Raw genomic sequence first — 13262 nt, forward strand, 5'->3', positions numbered from 1 at the left:
AAAAAAAACCGCATCTATCCGCTGGAGGTTAGAAAAGCAACATTTCTGAAGATGTCTTGGGATCTGAAATGTATCCCAGCCTCCCAGGAGCCCTCAGCAATGATCCATTATCCCATTCAGTCTTGAACCTGTCTCTGTGCCGGTAAATCTGTACTTTTTCTGTCACTATTAATCCTCAACAGAGGAATTTTTGGATTCTCTGCTGTGCTGCCCAACAGCAGCCCTGCCCTGGCTTAAGTCATTCTTGTTCCCCACTCTTTCTCTGGCTATCTTTTGTAGACCAGGAGTTGATGAAGGCCCTGACAGATCTCAGCGCTTTCTGTAAATCTGTTCTATTTTAATACGTAATATTCTCCTAAGGCATTTGCTTTCAAAGCAATTAGACATCTGTCAGCACCTTTGCTAGATTTCAAGCTTTCATATCAGTATCCTAAGGTGTAAATAGCATTCCAGTTGAAAAATCATAGCTTGCTCCTAAGGTTAGAGTTTTTCAGTGAGTAAATCTTCTTTAAGCTGTTGAACGCAGCTGCTGCCTTGACAATTTGTGAGTTTATTTCCTTCTGGATATCCCCACTGGCTTGCATGTTACTGCCAAAAAATGTGAATGGAGGCATTTTTGTCTTGCTTTTACCTTCCTAAGCAGTGTTTGAACTGGGAGTTACAGGGGTTCTCATTAGCTTCATGTTTTGTAGCTGTTCATTAACCACCTCTATTTTACAGTGCTGAGCAACTCTTTGATCTTTGCATGGGGGTGGATTTCCAGTTTACAGTGCTTGTATTGTCAGTTTAGGGTATTATGATTAAACTCTGTGTGTTTTTGTGATGGTGACACCACTGGCAGTGCCTGGTAGAAGGGAAAATCCACTTCTTTCTTCAGCACCAGCATCTCTGCTCAGCCCCTTGCCCCAGCCCCAACTTTCCAGAGGAGGCAGATTGCTGGTGGGTCTTCTCTGGTGAATCCAGCCCTGAAAATTGTTCTGTGGACATGGTGCCTTGCTCCACAAACATTTGGGAACAGAGAGTCCATAGCAGTGCATTTAGCTGTCCAGAGAAGGAGAGAAGGTATTTATGGGAATTTGCTGTGCAGTTGGAGTTTGATTTTTATGCTTCTTTTAATGATGTTCTCTTCTCATAGTGCAGCATGAGTAACAATTCCCCCTTTGTATGTATTTTGTATCTATTCTTATTTCCTATTGAAATTCCTAAGAAAGAGACTATCCAAGTACTGAGTTGAAAATTTTGTTTTAAAATAAGCCAGATGTCCAGCCTTCCTTTAGCTGCCAAGCCCTAAAGAGTTCAAGAAAGATGTTAAAATCTGTCTTGCTGGCTGTGAAAAACTAATTGCATAGCATAGGTGATGATCCCAGTCTCCCAGGAGAAGGAATAAAACTGCTTTGGGCAAAAGCTCTGCTGTTATTTGTCTGAGGATTGGAGTTGGCAGTGCCTGTGGAAAAAAGTTTCATTGCTTGCCCTCCTTGCTGGTTAACAAATGTAGAGACAGGAACACAGACAAAGGTAGGTGAGTGTGTGTTGGTATCTGAAAACCTAATTTACCTTATGAGAAAAATGCTGATTTTGTCCTTTTTTTCCCTTCTTTCTCCCCATGTCCTTCCTGTTGAGAGCACAGGGAGAGCTTAAAAGCCAGAGACAGAGGTTTCAGACTCAGTGTTACAATCAAGTGAAGGAAGCCCATGGCCTGAGTTATTTAATCCCTGTGTTATAACAGCGATTCTGTTTGCAAAATGGATGTACAATTCCCCTCCCAAAGCAAAGAGTTTGGGGAGGATTAAGATTAGTAAAAGCACTGCGAAGACTAAAAGTGCCACTGAAATCCTGAGGATTTAAGGTTGCATTTGACTGGTGGAGTGGAAGGGCCTAATAGTTGCATTTATCAGGATGAAAAGTGGCCTTGGACTTCCAGGCTGGTGGAAGTCACTGGGGGCACTCACTACTGGGAAAGAGCTGAGGGACACACAAAACTGATGTGATGTCCAGATCTCACTGCATAAATTCAGATTGTGAAGGGTAGGGCAGGAGAAGGGTTGATTCAGCATAATCCTAAATACAATAACCATTCCTGAGGTATTATTTGACAGGGATCAATTTTTATTGTAAATTCAACACCTGAAAAATGTAAAAAGTCTAAAAATATCTCTCATAAACTGGTGTGTTGAACTTAAATTGAAACGAGAATATTGTAAAGGCAAAAAAAACAAAACAGCAGGGCTTTCTTGTGATACTTCCAGACCATGGCTTTGCTTTACTCACCCCCCTTGGATGTAGAGGTGGAGCCCTGTGTGCATCCACATGTTCTGCCCTTGGATCTGGATCTCACAAGCATCCACACTGCACACACACAGGATTTGTACCTGGACTTCAGTCCAGCCTCAGTGATGCCCATCTTCTGAACCTCTCCAATGTTTGGCATCTCTCTTTTGAGAATTACCTCTCTGAGGTGATAGTGTTTTTCAGGGAGAAAGCTCTAATGCCCTGACTTTGGTGAGAAACAGCAGAGGACAGAAAACATGATATTTTTTTTACATAATTCTGTTGATGCCTTCTGGGCTTTCCCTCACCTCCTCCTCTCCCCCATAGTTTGCTTGTGTGTGGCTTTAGCAGAAACAGGAATCTTACCCAAGTCTTGCAAGCCATTGTTTCTTTATGTTAAATACAAGGTTCTTTTATTGACTCCAGCTGCTGCACCTCCCTGTGCTCACTGTGTTTGCTTTATTAAAATTGAACAGCGTGCAAGTAGGACATTGTAAATCACAAGTGACTGGGCCAGAGGAAGAGGGAGGGAGAGGGAGGGACTCTGATTGTGTGACAACAAAGAGAGCATATGAACAGGCTGGGCCTCCTGGCTAATAGCAGCCAAAACTCATGAGTACAATTTGCAATTGCTCCCAGGAGGACAGGCAAGTGCCAGACAGTTAGCAGGGATAGATGGGAAGGAGTACTGGAATACCTGATGTGTTCTCTCCAGAACAGAGCTTCTCAGAGGTCTGGGCACGCAGGAGCTGCCAGCCTGTGCTGTAATCCTGGGATTTATCTTATGTCAGTGCCTGGCTGTGGTCATCCTGGCTGTGGAGGAAGCCTTGTTAGACCATCCAAGTCTTGGAGAGGACTTTTAAACCAAGTACCACTGGGTCCCTCACAGAGAGGGAGGTGGAAGCTGCTGGTCCATAATTAAGCATTACACATTTTTCAGCTTTGTCTCTTCATGTCTGGTGGAGAGAATTGCATTTTTGTCTGCTTGAATCCCATGGGCATCCACAGGGGACAGTCAGAGTAGGTAAACTTGGGGCAGAAAGATAACAGGTTCCTTCCCTGTGCCAGGAGAGTTCCTGTGCTCTCAGCACCCCCAGAAGGTGCAGAACCACCACGGACAGCACAGCAGCCACGCAGTGGGTCCCTGGCAGCCTCAGTGACCCAGCTGTGAGCCCTCAGCACCACAGTGGCTGCACCCTCTGCTCTGGCAGTGTTTTTTTGCTGTGCATGTGACATGGAAACCTCTGTGCTCAGTGTGTTCTCTCCTGCAGTGCTCCTCGACGTGCGGCAAGGGGCTGCAGTCGCGCGTGGTGCAGTGCATGCACAAAGTGACGGGGCGCCACGGCAGCGAGTGCCCGGCCCTGGCCAAGCCCCAAGCCTACAGGCAGTGCCACCAGGAGGTCTGCAACGACAAGATCAACGTCAACACCATCACCTCACCCAGGCTCGGTGAGTCAGGGGCCTGGGGGGAAGGTGCCAGCTGCCCAGGGAGGGCTGCAGTGATTGTCTGGGGCCAGAAACTGGGAGAGGCTCAGGCAGACTCCACTAAAGGTCTGGTGTGGGTGGGTCCTGTCTGACCCCTGCCTCAGGCTGTGCCCAGGTGGAGTGCTTGGCAGAGGATGGAGCCGAGGGAGCAGCAGGAGCACACAAATGGTGGGTGATGGATAGGATTGAGTGACTGATTGATTGATTGATTGATTGATCGATGACAGAGGTGAGGGAACTGGCAGGTGCATCTTTTTCCATCACAAACCCGTCCACAACACTGCCTGTGCTGCAATGAGTGTGAAGCAGGATTATTTATTCATTGTACCCCAAGAAAATACATGACCCTGACAGGTGGTTTGATGGACTTCCTGTAAACCCTGTGATTTTCTGTCACTGTCCTCCTCCTCATCCTCCCTGCATTCCTTGTGTCCCTGGCTGAGATGGGAATATGGTGATGACCATCTGTTTCCTGAAACACTGTAACACTGTATTTAATACGTGCCACTAGTTAAGAATGCCTCTGTTAATACAAATTTGTGGGGATCTTATGATTTTCCACATTGTATTTCCTTAGTTTATAAGGAGATAAAAATATAAATATACTAAAAATATATTTTTCCAAACTTCAGCCCTGTGTGTTCCACCACAGCTCCAAGAACCATGTTGGTTTCTTTGCATTTCACACATCCTCAGCAGTAAGATGAAGATAAGTAAAGGCATCAGCTACACTGACACAGCCTCAAGGGTGCCTCCTGTCCCCTTCTTTACAAGAGGCTAAACAAGAAGAGTAAGGTAAACAAGAAGAAGTTACCAGAAAGAGCAGCCTCTTCTGTCACAGCTGAGCTGATCTTACAGGCTAAGAAACCTCTACCACACATGAAAACACAGAGCTGATAAATGAGAACCATTTTCTAATAGTGCTGTCCAGTATTAAATAACACTTAAACTAGGACTGGACTTGAAGCTTCTGAACTGAAATTTGTTCCCTGAAAGTTTACCAAATGTTTTAAAAGAAAATGGGGACTTTCATTCTTGCAAATGCCCTCATGCTGAGGGGCTTCTAACCTCTTTTGGTATGAGAGTACTTCCCAGATATTTTAGCACTAAGAGCATAGCAAAAGGAAAACATTTCATTTGAGAACTAAGCCCTTGAAACACTGATGAGACAAGAAATCCATCCTAATTCACATTTTAGGACAAAGCAATAAAATGCTCATGTGCTTAGAAGACTGAGGAGGCTCAAGTCCCTGCTGAAAGTAATCTGCAAGCAATTTGGGATGCTTTTGTTTCTAAACCAGGCTTGGAATCACCAGGGCCAGAAACAATGATATTTGATATTAGTAGAAAGACATATCATTGAATGTTTTGCTCTTCTTGCTTATAAACAATTCTAATTGGATTATCTTTAAACAGAGTTTTCTGTTTTCTGCAATGGAGGCATCAGAAAAAAAAGAGAAAACAGAAAAAAAGTCCAGTAGTCTACAGACCCCTTGCTGCCTTGTCCCTGCTTCAGAATGTTTTTCTGTCTTGAATAATATTTCCAAAAATATCTGAGTATGGAATTCACCTCACCTGTCTTTTATGTCTGTGTCCAGTGTCTCTCATTGATGACATATTCAGAGCGATTTATTCTGTCACTTCTTTCCTGTCTTCCTTCACAACCTATGAGGGATATTGGACCTCTGAAATATTAGTCCTGGCCTTATTTGTGGCTTATTTTCTATTATGTGAACTCTCCCATCTCATTCATAAAGTCTGTCTCAGGTGTTCTTGCCAGGTGTGTTATTTATTCATCTCCATCCCATTGACTGCAGTGTAGAGTTCATGGCCTTAAAGCTGGGCTGAATCTTTGGATGTTTTGTTCATCCAGGCCTGTTTGCCTCTGAGACAAAATAGGTGCAACATGAGGATGTTTGCACTCCCTGTTCATGTCCAGGGAAGGAAGGAAGCACTTCCAAGAGCCCGATATTTTGGTAGCGAGAACATGACCTGCTCTCCAGTGCCGGCAGCGAGTGTGGCCCTCCCTCCCCTCAGGTGCAGGGCTTTTGGTCACACCTGCAGTGCTGTGCCCTGGCTAATCTGGCAGTTTCTCCTTTCTTGTCTCCTCCCAAGCTGCCCTCACCTACAAGTGCACGGGGGACCAGTGGACAGTGTACTGCAGGGTGATCCGCGAGAAGAACCTATGCCAGGACATGCGGTGGTACCAGCGCTGCTGCCAGACGTGCAGAGACTTTTATGCAAACAAGATGCAGCAGAAGAGTTAATGAACTGTGCCACTCCTTAGAGTCTTCCAGCTGTTTGTATGTAAATCACAGACTAGTAGGTCTGAGTACTGGAACTTCATGAGTTGCTACAGCGTGGTGGATCCCAAAGCACACCTAATGAGACTTGAAACTAATCCTACAGACTGGATACCAAAGTCATCCGCTCATCCACCTTAAAAAAAACACACAGAAAGGGTCATCTCAAGGAGCCAATCATTTCTGAATATTTTGACATCCTCACATTTTTCATTATTGCTTTTTTAATATATTAAATCACCAGCCACTGGATGGCTTGCTACCATTAAAGAAAAGGACAAGAGTTGCAAAGTGATTACATTGGATAAGGTTATGGGTACCTCCATGGAGGAAAGCCTCTGGCAAAATAATTCAGCAAAGGTAGAGACATTACTTAATCTTTTAATCTTGGCTTTTATCTGTTGTTTTCAGTTCCCAGCAGTTATCCCACTGCAGAATGGGCTTGGAGGGACATGCATAAATGAAGGGCTTAGTTTAAAGAGAGGATTTTCTGTAAAAGCTTGTGAAAACTGATAGCAGAGGATGGACATCTCTGAATTTCCTACAGAAAACTCAGTATAATTATATCCAACATTCCAAGTCATATTTTTAGAGCCACTAATAGGGAGTGCTTTTCCTTCTAATTCTAAAAAACAATTCTATCTTTTCCCCAGAATAATTCAGTTTCTTTTATGAAACCTAATTTTTCTCTGAGCATAATAAAATGGAAGCTTATTAACAGCCGTAGATAGTTACTTTTAAACAAGAACCATTTACACGAGATGGGAAAAGCCAGAAATCATTTCATCCAGTAGAGCTCACTGAGGGATTGCTTGGCCTAAGCTCTCTCCAATTTCTAGAAGTCAATCAGATAATGAGACTGTTGGTTCTTATAAGAGGACTGTGAAACTGGATAGGGTTGGAACAGAAACTGAATTTGGAACAATCTTTATGAAAAGGATGTAGTGGGGAGCAGAACAGGTGTTTCCTATCTCTGGGCACTTTTATACAGCTGAGGTTATGTAGCTTTTGGAGTAACCAGAAGTAGCCAGGGATCCAAGACATTCAAAGCGTAACCTGGAGCTTGTGGGAAGCCAGAGGGCTCAGACTTCCATTGCTTCCAGGGCTTGGGAATTTCCTCTCTCTTTGGATGCTCCCTGTCTCGCTTCTGTGGTGCTGTCAGGTTTGGTGCTGTCAGAACCCTTCAGGTGCTGTACACACAATACTCTCTGCCATGTCTCTGCACTTTAAACCAGACTCCTCTCCATGATGTGAGACTTGAAACAGGAGCTCTGCCCAGGGCAGGGCTTGTCCCCTCCATTGTCACATGCATCAGTGTCTCCCTATCACATCTTGCTCCAACAAGCATCATTTCCCTTCAGCCCCCTCCTCGTGGCAGGAGCAGAGCCCTTTGGATAATTGCAGCTTTGTACTCGCTCTAGAACTGTGTGGGACTGTTTGACTCCTTGGAGCTGAGCACAGAACCAAGCCCAGCTGCTCCCCGAGCCCCTGGGCCAAACTGGCTTGCAGCTCACATCTGGCCCCAGGTTGTCTTTGTTGCTGTTGTCTCTTTTTGTCAATGCAAGGAAAGATAAAGAATCTTAGTAGCTAACATGTCTTTAAAGCAGATTTTAGTTTTAGTACAGTTCTATCCACATCCAGGACCTCACTGGAATAACCTAGTAGCATTTCATTAAGGGCTAAATTTTTCAAGCACAGGGAGATAATGTTCATCAACAGACTAACCCTGTGTGGGCTTCACATTTACATCTGTGCTTGTTAGTGCAAATTAGTGTGTGTGCACCAGGGCTGGCCTGATGCACAAGGGCACATTTGCACACCTTTTTTCCTCAAATGCCTGTCTCAAACAGATCTGCTTTCCAATGCCTCAGATGATTTTCTCTATCAGGGAAATGATTCCAACTTGGTTTTTGTTATACTGGATTTTTTTCTGACAATTTATAATCAGGATTAGACCTCCTTTTTCTGTTATTCCCATCCTTTTGCCCAGCCCAGAGGTTGTGTAAGTACTTAGCAAGTAATCAAGGGAAGATTGCTGGCAGGAGTGACAGGGGAGATTTAGACAATACCAGGTGATACTCAATTAATCAAATTAGCAGACAGAAGAACTGCTAATGAGGAAGTTCCATGAGATCCGACAGAGCCCAGAGGACCTGGTTTATGTTCATAATTCACAGTGGTGTTTCCCCCTTAACCTGCAGTGACACTGGGACTGTCCTTGCTGCCTCCCTGCCCCCAGAGCCACCCCTGAGTCCCCTGGCACCCCTCACTCAGTTTGGAATTTGCTGGTTTTCTTCTCATGGGCAACATTTTCTCTGTTACCTTGGCAGAATTGTGTGAATTATCATTGCTGGGAATCAAAGGTGCTTTTCCACAGCAGGGAACGTTTTCCTTCTGGTGCTGATCTGTGATGCTCTCTAGGCAAAAGGTAGGACATAGGAGAGGAAGGATTTTAGGTTTTGTGTTTTTCAGTACTGGTTCACTACTGGCCACTGTCCAGAACAGGTGCTAGGCTGGTTAGACCTGTGGCCTCACCCAATCTGCTGGGTTTTGGACCCAAAGAATGCTTGAGTCTAAGTTCTGGGTCCTACCTAAGGACACAGGAATTTACAAGGATTTTTTTCAACTGTATGAGCACTGAGAAAAAAACACCTCGCTTGCTCTCACAGATTAGCATGCATCAACCTTTTACGTTTTATAATCAATCCCCCCAACACTGATTAAGAACTCATGGCACAACACAGTTCCACTTTATTCAATTCTCTTACTTCACATGGTGACAACCATTCCATCACATAACAGGCAGAAAAATAATAATAATAACAAAAAAAAAAAATTCTATTCAATATTCCTTCACTTCTGGTTTTTATCACTTCTGGTTTTTATCACTTTATAGGAGTTTTACAGTGAAGTCACAGCTATGCTCTGCCCTCAGTTCCCACATTCTGGTGAAAAGAAAAGCTGTTTGTTTCAGTGTATCTATGACAATACTTTTCTTAGTTGTTCATAAGAGATTGATGCTCTTTTGATTACAGTGGTGGTATTTCCATATTGTAAACAATACTCTGTACTGTTACTAAAGTACTGTACATTTCTAGTTGCACAATTGTGTTATTGAGTGTAGATTCTCACTATCTCATGTATGGTGCTATTTTTTGTCGGTGGAAAAGAATCTTAGCAGTCGATTATTGCTTGATATTTTATTATAATACAGGGATATATTCTCCATGGCAATAATATCATTTAAGTTTTCTCATTACAGAGTAAAATGTATATATTTTTCCATTAGCTAATTTGCATATGTACTGTATCCATGGTAATTTTCTTCTTGGTGCTGGTTATAAATAGAAAAAGATAAAAAACAGTCGAACTGAATGGAACCAGTTGTAAATGAAAGCCAAAAAAAAAAAAAAATAGGATTATTCCATTTTGAACAAATTGAATATGTTGAATAATAAATTTATTTTTTCCATAACAACTTAAATAAGGTTTCTGAACTTGAAACAAAAAGACAAAGCAAACCCAACAGCATGAAAATTAAGAAAGGAGTGAAGCTGTAAATGGTACATTATGCATCTGTGTAATCCTTGACTGAGACTGGGATTTGGTTAAATCCATGCCAACTGTTTAATTGCTGTGGTCAGTATAAAAGGTCATTTGGCTGTAAAATTCTGGCACCTCAGAGTTCTCAGTGTGCTAACAAACCAAGAAATGATGGATCTTGTCCTAGTCAGGGTGCAGAACAAAGCACGGGGATGTTAACACCTGAATAATGCCTTGCCAGGTCTGTGGTCAGTGACACAACAGTAGAAAATTCCTGTCTGGGAAGAGCGTGCCAGGCTCTGTTTGGGATCTCTGTGTGTGCCTGGGCAGGGGGGAGCTTCTGCTTGGGGAGAGGGATGTTCTGAGAGTGCTTTGGGGGAAGGTTGTTCTTGCTGTGCTGGAGCTGGGAGGGAGCAGCAGCTTCACAGGCACCCCCTGACAATGAACGGTGCTGAGCATGTGGAAATTTATATTGGAGCAAAACGGTCCCATCCATTGGGAAGGTATCTGCATAACCTAGCTGCAGTCTCCCCTGGTGTGAAATAAACAGAATTACTTCAGTGCCACGTGTTCTGGATGTCTTTGTTGTAGGCACTAGCCAGAATCTTTGTACTGTTTGGCTCCCCCTCAGCATGGTGAAGGTTATTTTTGCAGACAGCTGCACACAGATAGACCTGTAGGATCCTTTCCCAGCCTGCCTTACAAAGATGCCATCATCTGTATCCCACTCCAGCTCAGTTCTTGTTAAAAGGGCACTTATAGGTGGGAGCAGCAGCTTTCTAAGGCAACTTTAAAAATGCAGGAATATGGTGGAGTGGTGGACTTGGCAGTGCTGGGTTGGACTTGATGATTTTAAAGGTCTTTTCTAACCCAAACGATTCTATGCTTTTATAACAAACCAAAGCAGAGTTGGTGAGAGAGCCCTCCTCCCACAATGATTTCCAGAAATGGAGTTTATGCTTTAATAACATAGCTCATTTACTGATCTCACACTGGATTCATGGCATAGCACTGATGGGCTTCCCAGTTTTCTGAGGGAGCCCTGGGAGATACCAACCCAGCTGCCACCCTGCACAGGACCATTCACAGCAGCAGCACTGCAGAAACTCCATCCGAGCAGTGCTGTGCATTAACACTTCATTGTGTTTGTGCCTTGCCTGCAGTCAACATCTGATTGCAATTGTTGACCTGTTTGAACAATAAAACGTAGCTCTAAGCCTGGGGAAGCCAAAGGGCTTTGCATTAAGCTGGGGTATGGCAGTGGGTGGGAGGGGTGTAAGGAATGCTGTCATACATTTGGCTTGAAATGTTTCTGGTATGTGCCAATATCTCTCCTATAAATCCAGTAGGATTATATACTTACTTTGCCTATTTTGCATGTAGCCGTTTGCTGTTTTTCTCTTATTCCTAATCCCCATTTCTACCCAAGCCATTGCTCTTCCCTGTGAGCTCAGTTGAGTTTTAAGACACCTCAGCCAAGGTCACTAAAGGCAAGTGGGGTCACATGGCTCTGGTGCTCTGGCACAGGAGGATCAGAAGGAAAGTAAAATCCCTCCTCCCCTCCTTGGAGGTCACGTTTGCCTCCACCAACTCCACCTGCTCCCTTCATTCTGCTGGTGTCCACAGCAGCCTCAGCTGTCTCTTGCAGCAAGCTGGCAGCACCCTGCTTCCTCTGGAAGGAGTTTTCCTTCCAAAATATGGAACACTTTAACCCCACGTCAGCCCCATGCTCACCAAGCACCACTGCTGAGGACTCTGCTCTCTGGTAAAGTGAAAACTGAATGTTCCTTTGTGCTTTCCCCAACACCATGGGGAAAGGGATGTTTTCTTCCTGCTGGAGAGTGTCAGTGCAAACACTAGTGTGCTATGGAGTTCCAGCAGAGAAGATCTGTGCCAGATGTGCTCCCATTCCATGCACTCACACTTCTGATGGTGTCAGGAAGAATGGGATGGGATGCTGCTCTTCATGTGGCCTGGAATGGAGGAAAACACTAATTTTGCATTGGAGAGCATTGGTAGCTCACCAGTCTGCAGGGCTGGCTCCACCACCCCACAAACCACCAGCTGCACAAGGATCACTGAGAGTTTTCTGTAAGGTCACTGCACACTACAGCATCACTGGAGCCTTTCTGGAGACAGGGAGTGAAAGTACTCGGCCTGCTGAGGGGTCGGCAAAAAAGGGGAATCCTCTAACAGAGTCTTTCATGTTGCACTAAGATCAGTGCAGCCTGTCCAGCAAAACCAGACAAGCCATTCTTGGGTTGGACTTTATTCATTTTCTTAGAAAAGACATTTGAACGTTTTTCAGCTTTCCCCAGCTCTGTACTTTTCCTTTGATTTTGTCTCTGATGACAAAAGGACCCAACCAGACTGCAGCTTTGTTTGGCACCAAACTTCCCTCCTGAGATGATCACACAAGAAGTCTTTTATCACTCTGGGGGCTCTGAGCCAGAGCTGCTTGTGGTGGAAGTGGCTGGGACTGTAACCCCAGGCTGTGGTGGGATGAGAGTCAAGCTCGGGCTGTCAGCAAGGGGACCTGCAGCAGTTCCCTGCCAGGACACATCAAAACTCCTGAGCCACCTTCTTCCAGTGCTGCTTTCATTAAGGAAAAGGTATGAAATCCACATCTAGATTGACTTTAAAGATTAGGTGTTATTTAAAATATAAATCCTGTCCAGAATCATGATCTGATTCCATAGGAAATCACTGTAAATAGAGCCTCCACTGTTCACTAACAACATTTGGTTTTCTCACAGAGCTGATGCCACCTGTGCTGCCCTGGCTTCAGCACTGTCAGCTCTGTTCCATGCCCAGGTTTGTGTTGAGGAAGAAGGGCTGTGCTGGAATACTGGAATTCTGCTCTCCTCAGGCATCATCACCCTGGAGCTGCTGGCTGCTCTGGCTCGTGGCTTCCCCCCATCACATCACTGCAGTGCCTTGAGGAGGGGACAGTGACACTGAGCCCAGGAAATGCTGTTAGCCACATTTCCCAGAGGGTAAGGAAGATTCCATCTCTTTCTTGGTTTTGTTTGCTTGCTTTTTTTCTTAACCATGTTTTGCTGAAGAAGCAATTTTAAAGGGGAAGAAGAAAAACCACGTTATTGTGTAAGCAAAATGGAAAAGAGCTTTCTGTGGGTTCCCAGGTATTCATGTGCCATTCTCCCTGCAACAACAACTCTCAGCCTGTGGCTGGCTGAGTGTTCAGCACGGGTGTTTTTGCAGCAGCTGTGTGCACAGTACCTTCCATCACAAGCCCTGTTCCCTGGCTGTCCCCATGGCTAGGTTTATTTGTGTGCAGGGCAACTGAGAGGTTATCGAGGCTTCCCATCAGCTGTACAAACTCACAGCAGCACCAGCTCTGTGTGTGTCCCTTTCTGAGAGTTACAGTTTGGGGGTAATCAGCTCTTGGGCAGCTCCTAGCAAAGATCTGGTTTTTCTGGTGTTTCTCTCCAGAGGAGTTGCTGCCTGTGCTTATGCCACAAGATGTGGGGGATCTATAGCCATATGTGTAAGAAAGAAAAAGCTTATTTACTTGTTTGCAGCCTCCCCATAGAATGGTTCTAAAAGCAGAAGTATCCTTCACTATGAAGGATAAAAAAAGATAAAATTGACAAAAACACCCTCATATTTGTTAAAATTTTTCTAGGTGTTTTTCAGGGTATC

General features: G+C 44.5%; 1 protein-coding gene across 2 annotated transcripts in view; it reads left to right on the forward strand.

The window, feature by feature from the left end:
* ADAMTS17 (ADAM metallopeptidase with thrombospondin type 1 motif 17) overlaps positions 1–7767 on the forward strand; it is a 154695-nt gene extending 146928 nt beyond the window's left edge. For both annotated transcript variants that reach the window (XM_088063372.1, XM_088063373.1), the window contains 2 exons: positions 3540–3717; positions 5869–7767. In XM_088063372.1, the coding sequence (XP_087919498.1) occupies positions 3540–3717; positions 5869–6020 (330 nt within the window). In that variant the 3' untranslated portion in view covers positions 6021–7767. The remainder of the gene's footprint in view (positions 1–3539; positions 3718–5868) is intronic.
* The last annotated feature ends 5495 nt before the right edge of the window (positions 7768–13262 follow it).

The sequence above is a fragment of the Pseudopodoces humilis genome, chromosome 16, assembly GCF_049639895.1.
Source record: "Pseudopodoces humilis isolate 2021_Gansu_Grassland_sample_001 chromosome 16, ASM4963989v1, whole genome shotgun sequence".
In the NCBI taxonomy this organism is placed as follows: Eukaryota; Metazoa; Chordata; class Aves; order Passeriformes; family Paridae; genus Pseudopodoces; species Pseudopodoces humilis.